Source organism: Populus trichocarpa, chromosome 4 (genome assembly GCF_000002775.5).
Source record: "Populus trichocarpa isolate Nisqually-1 chromosome 4, P.trichocarpa_v4.1, whole genome shotgun sequence".
NCBI classification, from domain to species: Eukaryota; Viridiplantae; Streptophyta; class Magnoliopsida; order Malpighiales; family Salicaceae; genus Populus; species Populus trichocarpa.
Window position 1 is genome coordinate 15,506,515 of NC_037288.2, and position 19,867 is coordinate 15,526,381.

Below are 19,867 nucleotides of genomic sequence, written 5' to 3' on the forward strand. Positions count from 1 at the left end.
TCGGAAGAAAATGTGTAACGACACAAAATGTTATAGCTGCTTGTAGTTTTGACAGGCAGTTCACATTGTGTAGGCAGGATGGGAAGACAATGCACACAATACACGTATTTTTCTTGAGACTATTGATAATAGTATTATAAAATTTTCTAAATCACCGGAACGTATTGATATGATATAAATTGAAGAACAACCACTATAAGTTTAATAGAATGCTTATTTAGTTATTGATTCTTAATGAAAAACTTATCATGTTGTTCTTAATTGCAGGTAAATACTATTTGGTTGATGTTGGATAACCCAATAAATATAGGTATTTAGGTTCATATAAAGGTGAGAGGTATCACTTACAAGATTTCAGGCGTCATGAACAACCAAGAGGCTGAGAAAAAGTGTTTAATCGTGCACCCTCATTACTATGTAATGCAATAGAATGTTCTTTTGGAGTATGGAAATAAAGATGGAGAATTTTACAAAACATGCTTGCTTATCCATACAAAACACAAATTCAGATTGTAGTTGCATCAATGACACTACATAACTATATTAGAAGGAGAACGCAAGATGATGTGGCTTTTACAAAATATGATAGCAATCCTAATTTTGTTCCCAAAGATTTTTTACTAATTTTGTTCCCAATAATTTTTTACTAGATGTTGTTGCTCGCTCAGATAGCAAAGGATCGCAAAGGCCTTCACATATGAATTTTGTATCCGATGAAATTGCAAATAGTTTGAAGAGACAATAAAAGGAGAACCTTCAAAAGGGATTATTCAATTAATTATGTAATAATAATTAAATCTACAATATTTAAATTGAAAATCTCCAATATTAATATATGTCATTTTAAGTAATTTCATTTCCAAACTTTACTACAAGAAGCATACCACATGAGTGTTTGAGGGTGTGGTAGCGATTGCTTTTCAAAGTGTTTTTTGCTCGGAAATAAATCAAAATAAGGTTTTTTTTTAAATTATTTTTGATATCAGCACATCCAAACAATCTAAAAACATCAAAAAATTAATTTGAAGTAAATAAAAATATAAAAAAAATTCATAATTTTTTAAAAGCGTTTTTAAAACGCAAAAATAAATAAAGTCTAACCAAATATATTAAACTATTTTTTATTCCACTTTAATTTTAACCATAATTTTAACTAAACATTTAATATTAAAATAAATCTCAACTAAAATTAATTTTTTTAAATCACAGCAATAAAAATTATCACATTATTGAATATACCCTAACTTCTCTTTATCTCATTTTTGGTCAATTTTTTTATTGGAAAAAGAATAAACCAAATCATATCAAGTTAATATATAATTACATCAACGGCATAATAAGAGATAGATTAAAACACATGGTGATGGTCGTCGTCGTTCATCGGCTTGATCTGGTCTAATGGAGGTTATCTATTTTGCTATAGATATAGGGGCGCAGATAGAATTTATTTATTTTTCATTTCAAAAGGTTTAGTTTGGAAAAATAGAAGTTGTGTTTATTTTTTAGGAAAAGGACATAAAAAAGGCGTCATGATGATGATGAGCATCGTGGCTGTCTGGGAGTAGATTTGGGGGTGCCTTCATTAACACGCACATCATCATTAGTATTATTACAAACACACAAAGAATTACTCTTAAAAATCTAATCGAGGCGCTCTCTCTCTCGATTTTTTATTTTTCTAGTAGTGTTTTATAATATAAATTAGGGTTTGGGAAATACGAGCTCCGCCAGTATTAGGTATTAGTAGCAGTAGAAGAGGAGGAGGAGGAGGAGGAGTGCGATTGGAATTGGAAGATTGGGAGGGAGACGAAGAAGATGGAGAACGGTGGTCGCGAAAGGAAATTAGCAGATAAGCTATCTGGATTATCCTTCAATAATAATAATGACTCCAGCCAAAACGACAACAACAACAACAACAACAACAGCTTGTTTCAGGTCATGAAAGCAGTCGAAGCTGCCGAGGCTACCATTAGGCAACAGGTTTTCTCCCCCGACAATAGATCCATTCTTACAATGAGCTACTTTCAATTCAAACATTTCCTGTTTATCTAATTATTTGCCAAACCCTGGTTATACCTTGCACCGGATTATTGTGTATAATCAGTAACGATGTTGGATTTTAATGCCAATGGTTTTGTTGTCAGGTGGAAGAGAATACGCTATTGAAGTCTGAACTTCAGAGCAAGACTCAGCAACTTGAAAAATATGTAATTACTGTGGATTTCAACCCCTTCTCATTACAATGGAGAACTGCTTCTCTTACACTTGGCCTTTTTTGTTTGGCAGAAAATAGAAGAACCTTTGACTGAAAGGTCTCATTCTGTTGATCAATGGAACGAGCGGGTTCATCAATCAGCATCATCTGCTGTTGCCGGTGATCCTACCAGTGTACTGGTTCCCAACAACGGGGATCCTGCCACCCAGAGTAATCTTTGGAAGCAGGTATCTGCATGCGCTTCTGCAAAACTTTTCCTTTGTTAACTCTTAGACTTATGAAACTTTTTATATTTGTTAGGATTTTGCTCTCAAGGTTCGTGAAAATGAAGAAGAGATTATGCAGTTAAGGAAACATCTTGCTGACTATTCTGTCAAGGTAGAATTAACATAACTAATCATCATTTGCTCACTCTGTGCTCACATTACATCATGGAAATTCATTTGTGTAATTTGGTTTTTGTTTATAGGAAGCACAAATTCGGAATGAAAAGTATGTTCTGGAAAAGCGCATTGCTTACATGCGACTGGCAAGTGTACCTTTTTTCCTTCTTTGCTTTGATCAAGAACCCCCCCTCCCATCGCTTTCTCTTCTAGTTTTTTCGAGGAGTATTTCAAAACAAATTTTAAATGAGCTTCATGCTGCAGGCCTTTGATCAACAGCAACAGGACCTTGTTGATGCTGCATCAAAAGCTCTATCATACAGACAAGATATAATCGAGGAGAACATACGTCTTACATATGAATTGCAAGTAGGTCTCTTCTTTTTTATTTCATTGTTTTGGGGTTGATTTTATGTTTTCTATTTCTTTCTTGGATATTTTCACTGTTTTATCCACCTTTAAACCAGAGAATTTGACTTAATCCTTTGATTCTTTAGGCTGCACAGCAAGAAAGATCCGCATTTGTATCGTCATTGCTGCCTCTTCTTGCGGAGTATTCTTTGCAGCCACCAGTTCTTGATGCTCAGTCTATTGTTAGCAATGTTAAGGTCAGTGCCAAATGCTTTTTAATGGTATATTGAGTATTTTATGCACACACAACCCTGATTTTTTTTTCATCATGTCTCCTTTCGGAGATTCTGGATTGAGCAAGTTTTCCACATTAAGCGATTGATGCTCCAGAATGACAGACATAAGTTTATTCTTGGACTAAAGTTTGCTAGTGGGCATTGACCTCCAACCAGACAAGGTTCTAATTATGGCTCACTCATATGCATCATGTTTTAGGAGTCTAATTAAATAAACTGATCTGATCACATCTGGGCTGAAACAACTTCTTTAGCTAGCAAACTCCTCTTTTAATTAAATTTTTTTACATGCTAACTTATCCAAAATAATGCATCGCAATATGCACAGCTCTCTTTTCTTTATTTCTTTTGATTTTTAGAGATGGCTACCATATAAGATGTGCGGTTTCATAGGGATGTGCTGTAATTCTGTTCTTAAAAGTATAGATACAGATGCTTGAATATTTCTGGCTATCGAGCGATATGACTGGAGCTTCCTTTTGAAAGGAGAACTTGAAAGACCTTGTCAGTATCTTGACTTATTCTCTTCCAATATCCCTTTCGTTCCTTATGTCGTTTCTCCCTGTAAAAACATTTTCTTGTTGGAGAAGGACATAATGGAGAGACTATCCAGGGATAGCGATGTTGTGTCAGGGTAGGTGCTGTTTTTTATTATTTCGTTTGAGAAGATCAGGTGATAGAGCACATAGGAAAAAACTTTTGAACAGTGACACCACTTTGAAGCATTTCTGAAGCTGACCTTAAACACCTGCCTTTTCCCTCTTGTTGTTTCATTTATGCATGCTATAAAATCACTTGCTTGCTGTTTACCAGCTGAAGTTTTATCGTGTAGGTGCTGTTCAGACATCTCCAGGAGAAGCTTATTCATACTGAGGTATGTTATGCAGACAAGAGGTTGTTATAGATAGTTCACGATTATTCATCTTATGTGATCTGTAATTAGCAAGTTAACTTAAGTTGTGGGAGTTTGAGATCTTTTGCTCCTCAGCTTATTATTTCCATATGAATGAATGGGTGTTGATTATCTTCTTTCCTTCTGTTCCAGTCAAAGCTCAAGGAGTCCCAGTATCAACTGGCACCTTGGCGTTCAGATGTGAACCACTCAAATTTTGCTCCACAGTCACCTTCTCATGCTGCTTTGGTATGTTTATATCTTACTGGAATTTCATCTAGCATTTCAAAATTATTTCTTTAAATGCTCATGTGTTTTACATGTCAGAGCAAAAGTGGACTTGAATTGGTGCCACAGCCATCATATTCCCATGGAAAGATACCTATGACTTCTTCTGATACTCAGACAGCAGCAGATTGGGATCCATTGAGTCACCATCAGAGTGGTTTGGCTGGTGGTGCTGCGAAAAATCTGGATCTTGATGATGCAGGGAGGTATTCACCTCTTGCTAGCAGGTGAGCCTGGTCAATGGAGACTGCTACTGTGAACTGAATGTACACTCTGCATTTGTTGGTGGGTTCTGTTTTCATTAAATTCTTGCATCAATTGGTCATATGTATGGTTTATTTTTTTTCTAAATAATGAAATCTCCATTCCTTCATTGGAAAATATTGTGCTTTTTACAATACTATTATCAACTTTTCTTTTTTAAAACAAAAGCACGTGCTAGCTTCTAATCATCAAAAAGAGAGAATGATGGTATGCTATGAGCTTTGCCTGAACTTTAATTCATCTTTTATGTTTCATTATTCTTCTTATTCCTTCATAAAATTTCTTCTTTCATTCTTCTTATTTTCAAGATGCGTTCCATATGAAAATCCTTAAAAGCTCTGCAACTTGAGCCAACAAAGGCAAGTAAACTGATTTTGTTTAAAAATACTTCCTCTGATATACTTGAGAAACCTTGGAAACAAACTGTACTGAACCCGTGGATCCACACAAGAGACCTATGCTTGGTCAGGGTTGATGTCTAGGTAGTAAACAGCCAAAGAATATTTGGTAGCATTGGAGACCTCATTTTTCCTTCTGATTGAATTCATTCTTCTGACTTTGTTGTACTCCACCATTTTAAGTAAAATTCAAAGGTTGTGCACCTTTCGCCTCACCAAAAATTAGACTGTCTTAGCAATAGAATTCTTATAATTTGGCTGCTGCATCGTGCAAATCCCTAAGCTGTGTATATCTAGAAATTCTTTAGATTAACTTTTGACAATCCATTTATCTCAATCATGCATACTTGTCTTCATCTTTCCCTTTCCCCTTCTTGCCTCTGGCAGGGAACTTATTTTTCTTCATTTATTCAGATTTGTACAGGCTTTCCTGTTTCTTTGAGGGATTTCTTGTGAATTTTCTCGATAATTTCTCATTATAAAAATTGTGCTATAGATGGAACAATTACTGCTTATACAAGCTGGTCTTGATCCAGTGACTTTGGCTTTTTACCAGGAATTCAGCAGCTCATGATACTCCGACACATTTTACAGTTTCCAGGGGTGATGCACAAGCTATTCATTATGGTGAAGAAACAACCAATAAACAAGTCATGTTTCGCGACCCTGTCAGCAACAGTGAGTTGGATGATCCTGAAGCAGAGGGACAACTGAACGAGAGAGAACCTCCGGCTAATTGGGGATCAGGAAACCCTCTATACTCAAATACATTGGATGATCCTGGCACCTCATATTCTCCTTACCTACCTCCAGTTCTTGAAGAACCTTCTTCTTCCTTTTCTGAGGGTGAGATTGTAGTGTTGTTGGAAGCTTGAGACATTCTTCTCCAAGAAAGTTTTTAGTTAAGTATTGTTGTTGAACATTCCCATTGGATGTATTATGATATGCAGCTGCAGATGATGATCCATTACCAGCAATAGAGGGCCTCCAAATTTCAGGCGAAGCACTTCCAGGAAGAGAACTCCAGGCATGCGGATACTCCATCAATGGAACAACCAGTTGTAATTTTGAGGTGTGATTCTGTCACTTAAATTCCCCATCCATTAGCATCTGGGTAGAATGTTAATGTTCCTCATAACCTCCTCTTTCTTCATTGGTAGTGGGTACGGCATTTGGAAGATGGATCTGTTAATTACATTGAAGGTATACTCTCTTTTTCATTCTTCTTTTTTTTCTCTACCTCAGGGCTGTTTCTTAATGAGTTTCTGGTTGCAGGAGCAAAACAACCAAACTATCTAGTTACTGCTGATGATGTTGAAACCTACCTTGCTATAGAAGTCCAGCCTCTGGATGACAGGAAGCGCAAGGTATAAGTTCTCAGTTTGGGCTGGTGATTCCCATGCGCTTGCAATAGTTGGTTCTTCGTGTGTGCTTGTGTCTTTTTCTTGTCTGGTTTTCTTTTTGGGTTTCCAAGTTCCTATGACAAGCTAGGTGACGTAGGACCAGGACAGAGATAAGATTTAGGAGAAAATAGAAGAAAGGGAAAGAAATAGAAGAATACTATAGGGAGAAAACAAAGGCTTCACAATTATCAAACTAAATTCAACCTCTTAAGCATTAGATTAGTGCTCTTATACACACACTAAAAACCTAATGAAATCCTGAAGTAAGATTGGAAATAGAATAGAGTCTTGACCAAAATAAAACTTCTAACTCATACTGAATATAGCTAGATTTATGAAATATATTCTAAATGAAATAAAATAATATCTCAAAATTTCCTAAGCAAATAATTTGAAAAGCTTTAATTCGTCCTGCACCACCAACAGTCTGATTAAATTTGATAAGGTATATATATATATATATAATTTATTTTTTTTCATTTTTTATTCTTTTTTAGATCTTATAGTTAATTTTTACCTCATCTCCTGGGATATATAGTTAGGCATCTTCTTAATTCACATGCAAGGGTTGCTACTTAAAGTGGAAAATGCCAAGCACATGCTGAGTTTAGACTCTCAGCTTTACAGGATGATCAGGAAGAGGTTAAGATCCTCAGTCTTTGTAGAACTTCCTATATGAAATTTTCCCTTTCATTTGCAGATATGTACAATTTAGAAAATGCCAACTGCTGCTTCTATTTCTCTTTCCCCGTCTTGGATCTCTCATGTTTTCTATCTCCATCTCCTTTCTCTTATTGATGGATTTTCTAGCTCCTTCTCTTCTTTATCTCCTTTATCTTATTCAATTTTGCTATCTGCTTCCTCTTATTGCTGGAAAACTAAACTTTAGCTCGTTGGCCATTGAAGACCAACATTTGGCAGAGCTTGGTAAAAAATTCAAAACAACCTAATAGGCTGTCAGATATGCACCTCCACAATTTCCCGTGCTCATGTTAGCGTCCTAACATGCTTTGAGCTCATTCTGCATCAGTTTTAGGGCTGTACGGTCATACTGGTTCTCTTGTTTTAATATAGGTTTTAATTATTGATTTGCCTCATGCCCTTTGCTGGCTGGGCCACTATACTTCTTTGTGACAGTTGCTGGTATAGCTTGCTTGGATCTTGATGCTTGAAGAACAAAGCATCGGAATTTAACAAGAATTTTGGTAAAAAATTGTCAGAAGTTGATTTAAGATTAAAAACAAAGAAGGCAAGATGGGAGGTTGTCTCTGTGAGATAGGCTTCCTTTTCATGTGTAATAGGTTTTACAACTGTGATAGGTTGGTAATGTAAAGGAATAGGTTTACTAAGGGTCTCTTGGTGTTCTGCTGCATACCTGCTGTTATGTAGGCCTTTTTTTTGTTTTACTTTTCTCCACTGTACATTAGTCTATTGACTATGCATTTGAATTGAATTGAGCTACATCTGCTTTTGAGTGTGCGTGGGGCGCTCTTGAGAGGGATTGCATCAGGTTGCATATTGGCATCTGAGTTTATTCATGTCTGCATGGGTAAAGAACTCGGAAATCCTTTCACGTGTCTTTTCTAAGTCCAAGTAATTGGAGCATATATATATATATATATTCAAGATATTTAGAATAATATTGAATCAGGTGATTAGATCTGCATACAAATTGGAGGTTTTGTTTGAGCCCATTCACAAAAGATACATAATATTTGAATGTGCTCATGCATGCACACAAGCATAATAGCTATCCTTGTTTAGCTTGTTGATAGTTTTGTGGTCAAGCAGAAGCGCTTCTTGGGTGGTCCTGATAAAAATGTTAATTTGAGTGATTACTATTGTCATCGCTACATATCTTAGTTGTCATATAAATTGTGAGTGAGATAACCTTTTTTATTTCTTAATGTCTCCAGGGGGAGCTTGTAAAGGTCTTTGCAAATGAGCACAAAAAGATCAGATATGGTTAGTAATTATGCTATAACATGCAGTTTCTATGGATTTTTGTTCTTTCTATTCTTTTATTCTTCCTTTTTTTTATGGGTTGTCCTTGTTACATCATAAAAGCATTGCATACTAAAAGTTGTCCTCTTGTTCTCCCCTTGTTATGGTCCTCACATTAGTTATAAAATCATCTTTGCACCCTCCCTATTCAATGTGGATCTTTTTTCTACTTGATTTTTCTTCCCTATCCAATCTTCTTCTTCTTCTTTTAACTTTGGTTGCCTATGGTCAACAGATACAAGTTCTTTATTTGTCGCCTATGTTGCTAGCAACAGTTTAGAAACTACCTTTCCCTCATTTACAAGTTAGGAACAGAAGTCTTCCTAATACTGTTTGCAGGTGGCATCAAAATTGGCCACTCCAAGCTGACAAACTCCTTTGTGGATTTTGGAAACCTATACTGAGGGCCACAGTTAGTCTTTAATATTTTTATATCATTGAATTGTTGCAGTTCCCTTTACAGTTCCTTTGCATTTTGATACCTTAATTTATTTTTTCTGGTCAAGTTGCTCACCATAGGATAAATGTTACAAATTGTCACTTTCCTGGTCACAGATCCTGAGATGCATGAACACATACAGAAGACTGTTTATAGTGGCCATGTTTCGTATAAAGTAGGCCTTACGGTATGAATCTATACACAAATTTTGTTCTCCATTTGTTATCAAGGTCTTACTGAAGACCTTTTATACATATTTTAAACAGGATGGATAGTAATTTGGTGTTTGATATTACAGACTGGATTTATTGATATATGGGAACCAGCTACTTTGGCCATCAAGAGGGAGGGCTACAGTATCAAGAGTGAATCGGGGGGTGTGGCTGTCACTGAGAAGTTTTCACCAACCATAAATGTATGCTCCTCTCTTCCTCCTCTTAATTTGTATGAAAGGCCTTGCAATCTAATGAAAAATGTGATCTCCTGATGCTAAAGAATGTAGAGTGCCAATTATGTTAAGTGCAACGAATGCCACTAAAGAAAATGTTTTCATGGCATACTAAAAAAACTGGGTACTTGCCTTGATGGGATGTGTTAACTTATTTTTAAACTCATGCCCCTATTAAGTGATGCCTTCATACCAGAATTGATAGTGGATGTTGTGCAAGTCTGTGAGTAATGTGGTATGCCATGGACCTTTCTACACACTTTTTTGTTGATCTTTATCCAGCAAATTTCTCGTCAAGAAATTGCATGGATGAAGATCGATTAATGCATAGTGCATGTGCATGGACACTTGTATCTTGCAGTATATGCACCCACTTTCTGGAGGAAAGTGGCAAAACACAGCAATGGCAATAGCTAGTTTCAATTATTGTAGTTATGATTAATTGACTTGCACTTGTTGAACCTGGTATGATGATAATACCAATATTTTTCATTTAAATGGAATTTAAGTCTGCTCAAAGGCTCCCTGTGATTGTGATCATCTTGTGAGTCTTGCAAGTTTAATGGTGCTGGGTTCATGCTCTCAGTCATTGAAGATTACCATCCTTTTGCCAATTGTTTATCTTTCAAAATCACAAAGGTGGTTGATGTCTTATTATGTTATTCTCATAATCTTCTCTTTTTTCTCCCTCTATAGGTTACAATTCCCTACGGACATGCTTTAGAATTTATATTAACTGATTCTACTGGCCGTCAGCATCTCTTACAAGCAGATGACAACTCAACAGATATCAGCTAGTAAGTTAGAATTTTTATTGTCCTTGGGTTTTCTTCCTGTTCCTCCACCATGGTCAAAAAGTAAAAGAAATAAGAACTACGTTTATCTTCCATATAATTATGAATTTGGTGCATAATATAGAGAATAAAACAAAATTACAGAACTGGATTGCTAAAGGTTCAAGTATTTTGATTTTTTGTGATTATGTGGACGGTTATGATAATTTTCTTGTCATTAATTTATTTTAAATAAAAGCACATATCCTCTTTCTTTTTTTCCCCCTAAAAAAAGTAATTGATGGGAACAGAACTCTTGGGAGTACCTCAAAATCTGTCATTCAATGGAAAAGGGAATCTTAGTTTTCTCTGTCTGGATCTGAATGCATCAGTAAGATTACATAAGATATGAAAGGGAGATTAAAGTCTCAAACAGCTAGATTTGTATCCACTTGTGCTTTTTGTAGAGTTGGTTTGGTTATGTTTGATGGCTAGTGGCTACTAAAGAAGTGTTTTTTTTTTTTTGTAAGTGTTTCTTCAAGAAAGTTAATGCATTATAATGTTGAAAATGGAATGGAAAAGAACAGGTTGAATATTAAAAGAAATTATAATCATGCATGACTCATGGTTCTTTCAAGGCATGACATGAAACTGGTTATAATCCATGGCTCTGTTGGAGCAAGGTATAAAACTGATTGTTCTCAAGACTTAAACCATGAACTCGGCTTTGGCTGCCCAAGCAATCAGTAAACCTTAGGATTATCTTGAGTTGGAAGTGCCATAATTTGCTAGCCTACTGTTGATCCTTGACATTGGCCAAGTTTGTCCCTGATCATGAGGTTACATTTGGCTTTTGAGCAGTCTGTAAAGGTTTTTGATTTTTCTTTTCCTTTCCTTTGTTTTTAGATTCCATTGATCCTTTATCCAATACGCCTCCTTCCTACTTGCTGCAACACTATATAGTTTGCTCATTCCAAATTTTGTTGCTGTTCCTGTCCTATTCAGATGCTTAACCTTTCATGCACTCTTTTTTGCAGTGCAAGAGATACAATTGTTCTCACGTTGAGATTATTTATCAAACAGGTATGGTTCTTGTACCTTCTTTTCTGCCCTCTTCTTCTTTGTGAATTTCATGGAATCCTGTGACTTGTATGTGCCATGTATATCTATACAATATACAACAATGCAAGCTACATTACAAATTGTGCATTCTGGTATATGTAGCATTGGGGTTTATAAGAATGTGAGGGTGTTGGGGTTAGGGGTGATGAAAGGGTTTTGTTGAGAAATGTGGTAGTGCGACTCATTAGCTGTTGTATGCTCTTTCCGTGCGAAGGGTTGCCTGATTCTGTGGACGCTTCATTCAATGCTGTTCTTTCACAATAAGATAATGTATGAAAGAACAACTCTGTTGAGTTGGCTCTCATTAAAACAGGATTTTCACTCTTATTGGCTGTTGCAGTTTGGTGAAAGAAAGAAAGGAAAGAAAAGAAGTATATTTTCCATCAAGTGAGGGAACAACATTTTTTGAGACGTCAAGCCTGGGAATAGCATTCTGAACTTGTTGAAACCTGTGTACAATCTGTTGTATGCAATGAGCTTGAGTTGTAATTGCAAGGGCATTAGTGCTTATTTCTTGTCATACTAGTCTCTCAGCTTACTCTATTTTGTAATTAGAAACTCATTTTAAAGGAAAGAGAAACCGTGTTGATTGGGGAAGTTAACCCGATGTAGCCATGAAGATCGAGGTGGCTTTTACGAAATCTCAGCCTCTTCCATGCAACTGTATTCTTCTGCTTAGAACTTCTTACACACAGCGGTTTGAAGATGAGTTGTATTCAACTTGGTACGCATGTAATATTCTTTTTTTTCACAAAAAAAAAAAAAAAAACTCGTATCAGAGACCCCACTTAGGGAAGGGATAGATAGGTGGATGCCAGGCGAGATACATGCTTTCAATTTGGGAAATGCAGCTATCAGCATTATATCGCATGATGCATCTAGTTAACTGAGAGTGAGGTATATGGAGGGAGACATGAAGGCTACGATGGCTTTCGCATTTCTTTCGTGGGGAAAAGCGTCGTGGTGGTGGTGGTGTTAATGAGATGCCTCAAATTGTTTCCAGGCCCCTCGACATCCCCAAAGGCTGGACCTTCTCTGTTGCAGAAGAGGGCTGGAGCGGGGAGTGTGTGTGTGTGTGTATATATATATATATTTTGAGCTGTGAAAATAAGAATAAGAAAAATGATTAGTTAAAAAAAATCCAAAATGAAAATGAAAATTTGTATAATAAGCAATAATAAAAGCAAATCTTTTTAAAATTGTTTTTCGATTCAAAATGAATTAAAATCACTTAGTGTATGGTAACATGGTGTAAAATATTTTTTGAAAGTGTGGTTTTTTATAATTTTTTTTACATTAACATATTAAAATATTATTTTAATGTTTTTTTAAATAAAAAAAATTAAAAAACCAAATACATGTTAGGAAATGTTTCATAATTTTTTATATTAATATATTAAAACTATTGAAAAACAATATTAATTTAATATTCTTTTAAATAAAAAAAATAAAAAAAAACATTTTAAAAAGTAGAAGTTACCAAACACATGTTAGAAAATATTTCATATTACTGAGTCACTGACACTTTTAGTTTCTTTTTTAGTTCCTACAAACAAAATCAAAAAACAAGGATTTTTGTTTTGTCCTTTCCATTTAATTAGATTTCTGAATTCATCCGTACAAAACTTGGATCCGGTGTTTTCATCAAGTTGTAAGCCCAATAAGGAATTTGTGCTTAAGGGGCTGTATAATAGGAAGAAAATAGAATTTTGATTGAGTGGGCTGTTGGGCTGGGCTCCTTACCCTCTTCTCTCCCTCTCCTCCGGCCGCGTTACTGTACTGTTGGGTGTAGAAACGACATCGGTTTGAGGCGTTGTTACTTTAAGTGAGAGCGCATTTCGAGTCTAGAAGCTTACCCAACCCACCGAGGGAGGGCTGGCAGCCATTTTTCGTTTTTAAGAGGATTAAAAGTTTAAACATACAAGCACACAAACAGTCCGTATCTTCTTCTCCTCTCGTCTCCTTTTCTAGGGTTTTCTACCTGTATAACCTAAACAAGCGAAAAGGAAGGATGCACGCTCCAGTTCTCGTTCTCAGTAAGTTCTAAAACCCTAATTTCTTCTTTCAAATATTAAAAAAAAAAAATAACAATTACAATAATAAATGAAAAATGTGTGGCCGCTGCTGCAGGGGATTCGTTGAAACGAGAATCAGGAACGAAGGTACATCATGCCAACATACAGGCTGCAAAGGCAGTTGCCGATATCATCAGGACCACCTTAGGTCCGCGGTCCATGTTGAAGATGCTTCTCGATGCCAGCGGTGGTATTGTTGTTACCAACGACGGCAATGCAATCCTCCGTGAGTTAGATCTGGCTCATCCTGCTGCCAAATCCATGATTGAATTGAGTCGCACTCAAGACGAAGAAGTCGGTGACGGAACGACCTCTGTCATTGTTCTCGGTCGGTACCACGTCGTGTATTTTTTTTCCTTTTAAAAGAAAACTACTTATTGAACCTATCACTACTGATTTTAATTGGATGAATGAAAATAGGGGGAGAGATGCTTCATGTTGCTGAAGCTTTCATCGAAAAGAGCTATCATCCTACTGTCATTTGCCGAGGTAACTTAACTGGTTCTACATCTTTTCTTTTTATAATAAAATTAATTGGATCATCAGCTTCTTTCTCACTAACTAACTAACTCACTTTGTTAATTATTTATATTTCCATTGCTGCAGCCTACAGTAAAGCTCTGGAGGATGCTATTGCCGTGCTTGACAAAATTGCTGTGTCCATTGATGTCAACGATCGTAAGTTGTTGCTCCTTAACTTTCTGATTGTTATTGTTTATCAAGATTCTTCCTTTTTCTTGGTGGTGTTATTTCCGTTTCAATTTACTTCTTTTGGTCAATGGTTGAATCTTGTTATGTTTTTAATTTGAGTTTATATTGAGGGAGAGGATTAGTGGTTGGTTTTTTTCTTAGTTGGAATCTGTAATATTCACCCTCTCCTTACTAGTGCTGATAACCTAGAAGCTTTGCTAGGTTTTTTTTTTCCTTAATATGAAAAAGATAAAGATGAAGGTTTATAAAGAACACCCTGTTGTAGGAGTTCAACTATTTTTACTGGGAATGTAGTACTCATTTCATATAATATAAAGGATTGTAGGGTCATTGTGGGGTGCTGAAAAATTATCCTTTTGGTTTTGTTGTTTTAGTAACTTATGGATATATATGACAGGTCCGGCAATGTTGGGTCTGGTCAAGAGTTGCATAGGCACAAAGTTCACTAGTCAATTTGGGGACTTAATTGCTGTAAGTATCCTTTGCATTCTAATGGTTTATACAAATGGCATTTTGTTGACTTCTGTTTTGGTCATTTCTTTTATCTGAACCGTGAAATTTCTTAATACTCTCATTTGGGATGCCGAACTATCCAAGTTTATTGGATGCTTTTAAATGTGAGATTTCAATCTCTTTGTTTGATATGATTATGCATGGTTCACTTTGTGTTTTTGTCCCTGATTATAACAATGTGAAGATCTTTGAGGTGTAAATTTTGCATTCTTCATTTAATGAATTGTGGATGAGGAATATTTATGCAAACAATGTATCCATGTTGCTACTAGAAGGAAACATAGTTGAATAAAGTTGGACTATTCATTGAAACTATTTCCTTGCTGATGAATAGACGACACTTCCATAAAAAAGAAGCAGAAGCACAGTATTTGGTGATGCGGTGCTGATATTTTTATTGCATTTCCTTATTTCCTGCCTTGGTTTTAAAATATTCTGAATACAGGGAGTACCTTGAACATTAATCATTGTCCCATGCCTTGTTCTTATCTGGTCAAATTTTACTTCCTTTAAGCTAAGTACTTACTAACTTCTAGGATCTAGCAATTGATGCCACCTCAACAGTTGGTGTTGACCTTGGCCAAGGGTTGCGGGAAGTTGACATTAAGAAATACATTAAGGTTGAGAAGGTGCCTGGCAGCCAGTTGGAAGATTCGAAGGTTCTTAAAGGGGTTATGTTTAACAAAGATGTGGTTGCCCCAGGAAAAATGAAAAGAAAAATTCCCAATCCGCGCATTATTCTTCTTGATTGCCCCGTTGAATATAAGAAAGGAGAGAACCAGACAAATGCCGAGCTGGTTAGAGAAGAAGACTGGGAAGTCCTGTTGAAAATGGAAGAGGAATACATAGAGAATATGTGTGTGCAGATACTTAAGTTCAAACCGGATTTGGTAATCACAGAGAAGGGTCTCAGTGATTTAGCATGCCACTATCTGAGCAAAGCTGGTGTTAGTGCAATCAGGAGGCTGAGGAAGACTGATAATAACAGAATTGCCAAGGCATGTGGGGCCACCATTGTTAACAGGCCAGATGAGTTGCAAGAGTCTGATGTTGGTACTGGGGCTGGCTTATTTGAGGTTAAGAAAATTGGGGATGAATTCTTTGCTTTCATTGTTGATTGCAAAGATCCAAAGGCTTGTACTGTTCTCTTGAGAGGTGCCAGCAAGGATCTTCTGAATGAAGTGGAAAGAAACTTGCAGGTATTGAATGGTTTAACTGTCAAACTCCTCTCTGTTATTATTTTTTTTTTAAATATTCCTCAGCCATCTGATGTTCTAAATCTTGTTCTCAATATAGGATGCCATGGCTGTAGCAAGAAATATACTCAAGAATCCAAAACTCCTTCCTGGTGGGGGTGCTACAGAATTAACTGTATCTGCTGCTCTGAAGCAAAAAAGTTCATCCATCGAAGGCATAGAAAAGGTGAATGATTAAAATCTCTTGCACCAATGGATCACCCTTCAATAAGTTTTAGATTTGACCAACTGTTACGCAAATTTTTTTGAGGATGAAATTAGGATATGTATTATAGTTAACATGATTTTCCTTAATGTTATTTCTACTGGTTGTGAAACAGTGGCCTTATGAAGCTGCTGCTATAGCTTTCGAGGCTATACCAAGGACATTGGCTCAGAATTGTGGTGTTAATGTGATCCGAACCATGACTGCTCTGCAAGGAAAGGTATGAACCTTTTTTTGTAGTATGCTTTTGCAGAATAAAAGCTCTGCCTACGGATTCCACTCATCCATCTTCTGGTTATTTTGTGTCTAATTCATTACTGCAGCATGCGAATGGTGAAAATGCATGGATTGGCATAGATGGGAACACTGGTGAAATTACTGATATGAAAGAGAGGAAGGTATAATATTGTAGTTTCAAGTCCTGTTGCTTTGTTCTTCAAATGGAGGTCAGATAATGACCCCTTTATGCAAATATTCTTTTGCATCTTAGTTTAATCCCCATAGTTGATTGGTTTGGTCCTTTTACATCTGTGATATGATTACCTTATCTTTGTCTTCACATATTCTTATATAAAGTTAACTAGATAGATATGTTATGGTGATGGTGGTGATTGAATTCTCAAGTCCACAAAATCTGTTTTGTTCTGATAACCATCTGCCCGTGTCATCAGATATGGGATGCATACAATGTCAAAGCACAAACCTTCAAAACAGCAATCGAGTCCGCTTGCATGCTTCTGAGAATTGATGACATTGTGAGTGGAATCAAGAAGAAGCAGGCCCCTGGAGCCCAGGGTCCATCCAAGCCTAAGATTGAGACAGAAGCAGATGCAGACAGCGAGCAGATACTTCCCGACTGAAGATGTTAGTTACTATTTGAACTGACTTTCCTCAAAAGAAAGCCACTTTCTTTTCTTCAGCTGTTCTATTCAAGTTTTGATTAGGGAGTGCGTTTCTTCAAAGTTTTGGGCCTATTTGTCTGAATCTGCCTGCCGGTGTTGTGGAGCATATAGTTATTGTATGCTACTCTTATTAGTTAGTGGTAGTGTCCAGTCTGAATTTCTTCATCTACATAAACTGTATTGACGTGGTTCTCTTTTCTCTTCTTTTTTGCCTTCTTGTTGTCTTACGCATCTCTTTGAAAGAAAATACTTGCTTTGGGAGTTTGTTGTATGATTTTAGGAACGGGGGTCATGTTGGTATTATAAATTATGCAAAGTGGTGGGTCCCCAGACAGGCACCTCTAAAGTTTTGCCAAGATTCGGTCTAGGGCAGCATTTCTATTTGTTTGATAGATCAGGAACACGATGATGAAGAGCCGCGGAACGAAGGGGGTCTGCTTATCCCTTTGTGCAAAATCCGAAGGATGAAAGCAAAGAATTGAGAAGGCACACTAGCTCAAAACGTGACAGGTAGACGTGGTCCCCGCAATGCTGCGGGTTTGTGTTAAGTCTTTGTGAGTATGTTTTTTTTAAAATAATAAAAATCTAATAATTCAGGTTATAATTTTGACTAAATAATTAGTCCACGAAAATCCCTGTCCGTCAAAGCCTGCTGATATTTTTTAAAAAAATAATGTTATTTTTATATATTTATAAAATAAAAAAAAAAAGAATTGTCTCGGGTCAACACTTTTAGCCCTAATTAATCTAGGTTAACCAATCTCACTTGAGACTTACTTGGGTTGATTCCTGGGTTTAATTTGAAAAGCATGTGATAAATAATTTTTAAATTCTTCACATAAGTCATTGGAGTATAAGCATTATATATGGAAAAACAGAGAAGTCTAATATTCAATAAATTCAATGTTGAATAATAAAATCAGGAAAAAAATTAATTACATGAATGATCTAAAATAAAAATAGTAATTAAAAAAATAAGGGTGAAAATCAAATAAAAAATAAATTAAAGGGCAAGAGAAATTCTTTGAAAATAAAAAAATTAACAAAAGGATAAAAAATCAAAAGAATAAGGACTAAATTATAGCCTGGACTGGGTTGAATAAACTAGTTTTATTTTAATAAAATGATAAAAAACAATTGGCAACAATGGTAAACGAATATTTTTTTTTTAAAAAAATGATCATGATAACTTTGGAAAAAAAAAACCACCTTAGGAAGTATGTAATTAGATTAAAAAAAAAAAAACTCAGCTCGAGCAAACTCGAGATTACATGATAAACATGTAAACTGAGTAATAAGGGACGACCCAACTTGAATTAACTCTCAAAACCTATGGTCCAAGTAATGAGATCAGGATAACCTAATAAATCAATTATTTAAAACTTGACTTGCCCCTGTGGTTTGACTTATTACCCGGGTGATATAGGGCCTAGAACAAGTCAGGTTTCAATAAAAATAAAGGGAGGATTGACCCATTATTATCCGATTAAAAATAGACCTCGGGAAAACCTACTCAAAACCCTTTCACCATTTTTTTAAAATTTCTTTTTAAAATGCTGTCATTTTTTATATGGTTTCAAAAAAAATTAGAAATCAAAACAATAGGGACCGAACTAGAAAAAAAAAATATGCCAAATTGAAATTGAAGGACTAAGTTGAAAACAAATAAAATTTCTATAAAAAGATCAAAAAAATATTAGATATCAAAAGAATAAGGATTGAAATTGAAATAATGAACAAAAAGAGGACAAACTCATATTTTTTTGGGAAGAGAGAGAAAAGAAAGGAAAAAAAAATAAAAGGCCAACTGATGACAAACGGTCACATCAACGACTACACGTGTCGCACCTGGTGGAAGAGAATGCGATGACGCGTCCAATGACACGACCAAAGGGCTTGTTCGGTCACTGGGAGATGCCTCACGCACTGCTCAAAGGGCATGGCGTCTCCCATGCGCTGACGCATGGTGAGCACGCGTCGATAACTTTATTGATTAAAAAATTAATGTTTCGAAACAAAAGGACAAAACTACCCTCCATGTTATGAGATTCACAATAAAACCTATTTGAAAAGACCAAAAGGCCCCAAGGTCCATGGTTATTTTCTTCTTGACTACAAGGGCAAAGTCGGCTTTTAACTGTTCTTAAAAAAAAAGACTACAATATCCTTTATCAACCCCTTTAACTTTTTTTTTTAAATCAAGGGTAATTAAGTATTTTACAATTTAAAAATTATGGAAAAAGCATATACACCCCCATACAATCATTAAATGACTAATGAGCTATGTAAAAATACCAAAATACCCCCCAAACCGAGACTTGTGTTTTTTTTTTGGAAGGGCAAACATGTCATTTCATAGTAGAGGTGAATAGGAAAATATGTTTATGGGTACAAGGAATTTATTTGCCTTCTGTTATAGTTGTTTTTTAATAATTTGTAAAGAGAAAAATAAAGAAGAAAGAAAAGGAGAAAAAACAAATACTAGAGGCATACTAAAACTTTGATTATGACATCATTGATACCATAAAAAAGATCTTGATGAGAAGAATTCAATAATACCAAGAAAGGTCACCAACGATAACTCGAGTGGACTTCACTTGCCGTCAAAGAAAAGTAAACCATCCACCTTCATTAGGTAGCAAGTGTGACATACTCAGATCACCATCAATGACTTTTTGATGTTGTTGGATTTGTCTTGTTGATATCTATTTGATGGTATCGATGGTGTCGTAATCAGAACTTCAAAGTGTTTCTAGAATCTATTTTTTATTTTTTTCTATCTTCTCTATCTTTTCCATTTCATATTTTTTTAAAAAAAATTGCAGCTATTCTAACGTTATTTAAAATAGCGACAAGTTACAAATATTATGTTTTCCACCAATAATATCTACAAACTGTATTATTTTGCTAAAATTTGTAAAGTGCACTG

At 35.7% G+C, this 19,867-nt stretch overlaps 2 protein-coding genes across 3 annotated transcripts; both read left to right on the forward strand.

The window, feature by feature from the left end:
- Positions 1-1,350: 1,350 nt before the first annotated feature.
- LOC7463010 (uncharacterized) lies at positions 1,351-11,917 on the forward strand. 2 transcript variants are annotated; one of them, XM_052451926.1, is made up of 20 exons: positions 1,351-1,980; positions 2,145-2,207; positions 2,287-2,442; positions 2,531-2,593; positions 2,685-2,744; positions 2,863-2,967; positions 3,096-3,206; positions 4,078-4,119; positions 4,291-4,386; positions 4,465-4,652; positions 5,644-5,933; positions 6,038-6,159; positions 6,248-6,290; positions 6,363-6,454; positions 8,407-8,455; positions 9,050-9,120; positions 9,232-9,348; positions 10,078-10,178; positions 11,192-11,237; positions 11,617-11,917. In XM_052451926.1, exons 1-20 carry the CDS (start codon positions 1,816-1,818, stop codon positions 11,665-11,667), a joined length of 2,031 nt encoding a protein of 676 aa, XP_052307886.1. In that variant the 5' UTR covers positions 1,351-1,815; the 3' UTR covers positions 11,668-11,917. The 2 variants fall into 2 exon arrangements, with proteins under 2 accessions (XP_052307886.1, XP_006384363.1); XM_006384301.3 differs by having other exon boundaries at positions 1,352-1,980; positions 2,516-2,593.
- A 1,214-nt stretch (positions 11,918-13,131) lies between these two features.
- On the forward strand, positions 13,132-17,142 carry LOC7472582 (T-complex protein 1 subunit gamma). The gene is made up of 10 exons (XM_002305309.4): positions 13,132-13,312; positions 13,407-13,679; positions 13,772-13,840; positions 13,958-14,029; positions 14,460-14,533; positions 15,112-15,774; positions 15,872-15,997; positions 16,152-16,256; positions 16,360-16,434; positions 16,708-17,142. The coding sequence occupies exons 1-10, from the start codon at positions 13,288-13,290 to the stop codon at positions 16,894-16,896; spliced, it is 1,671 nt and encodes a 556-aa protein (XP_002305345.1). The 5' UTR covers positions 13,132-13,287; the 3' UTR covers positions 16,897-17,142.
- Positions 17,143-19,867: the final 2,725 nt, after the last annotated feature.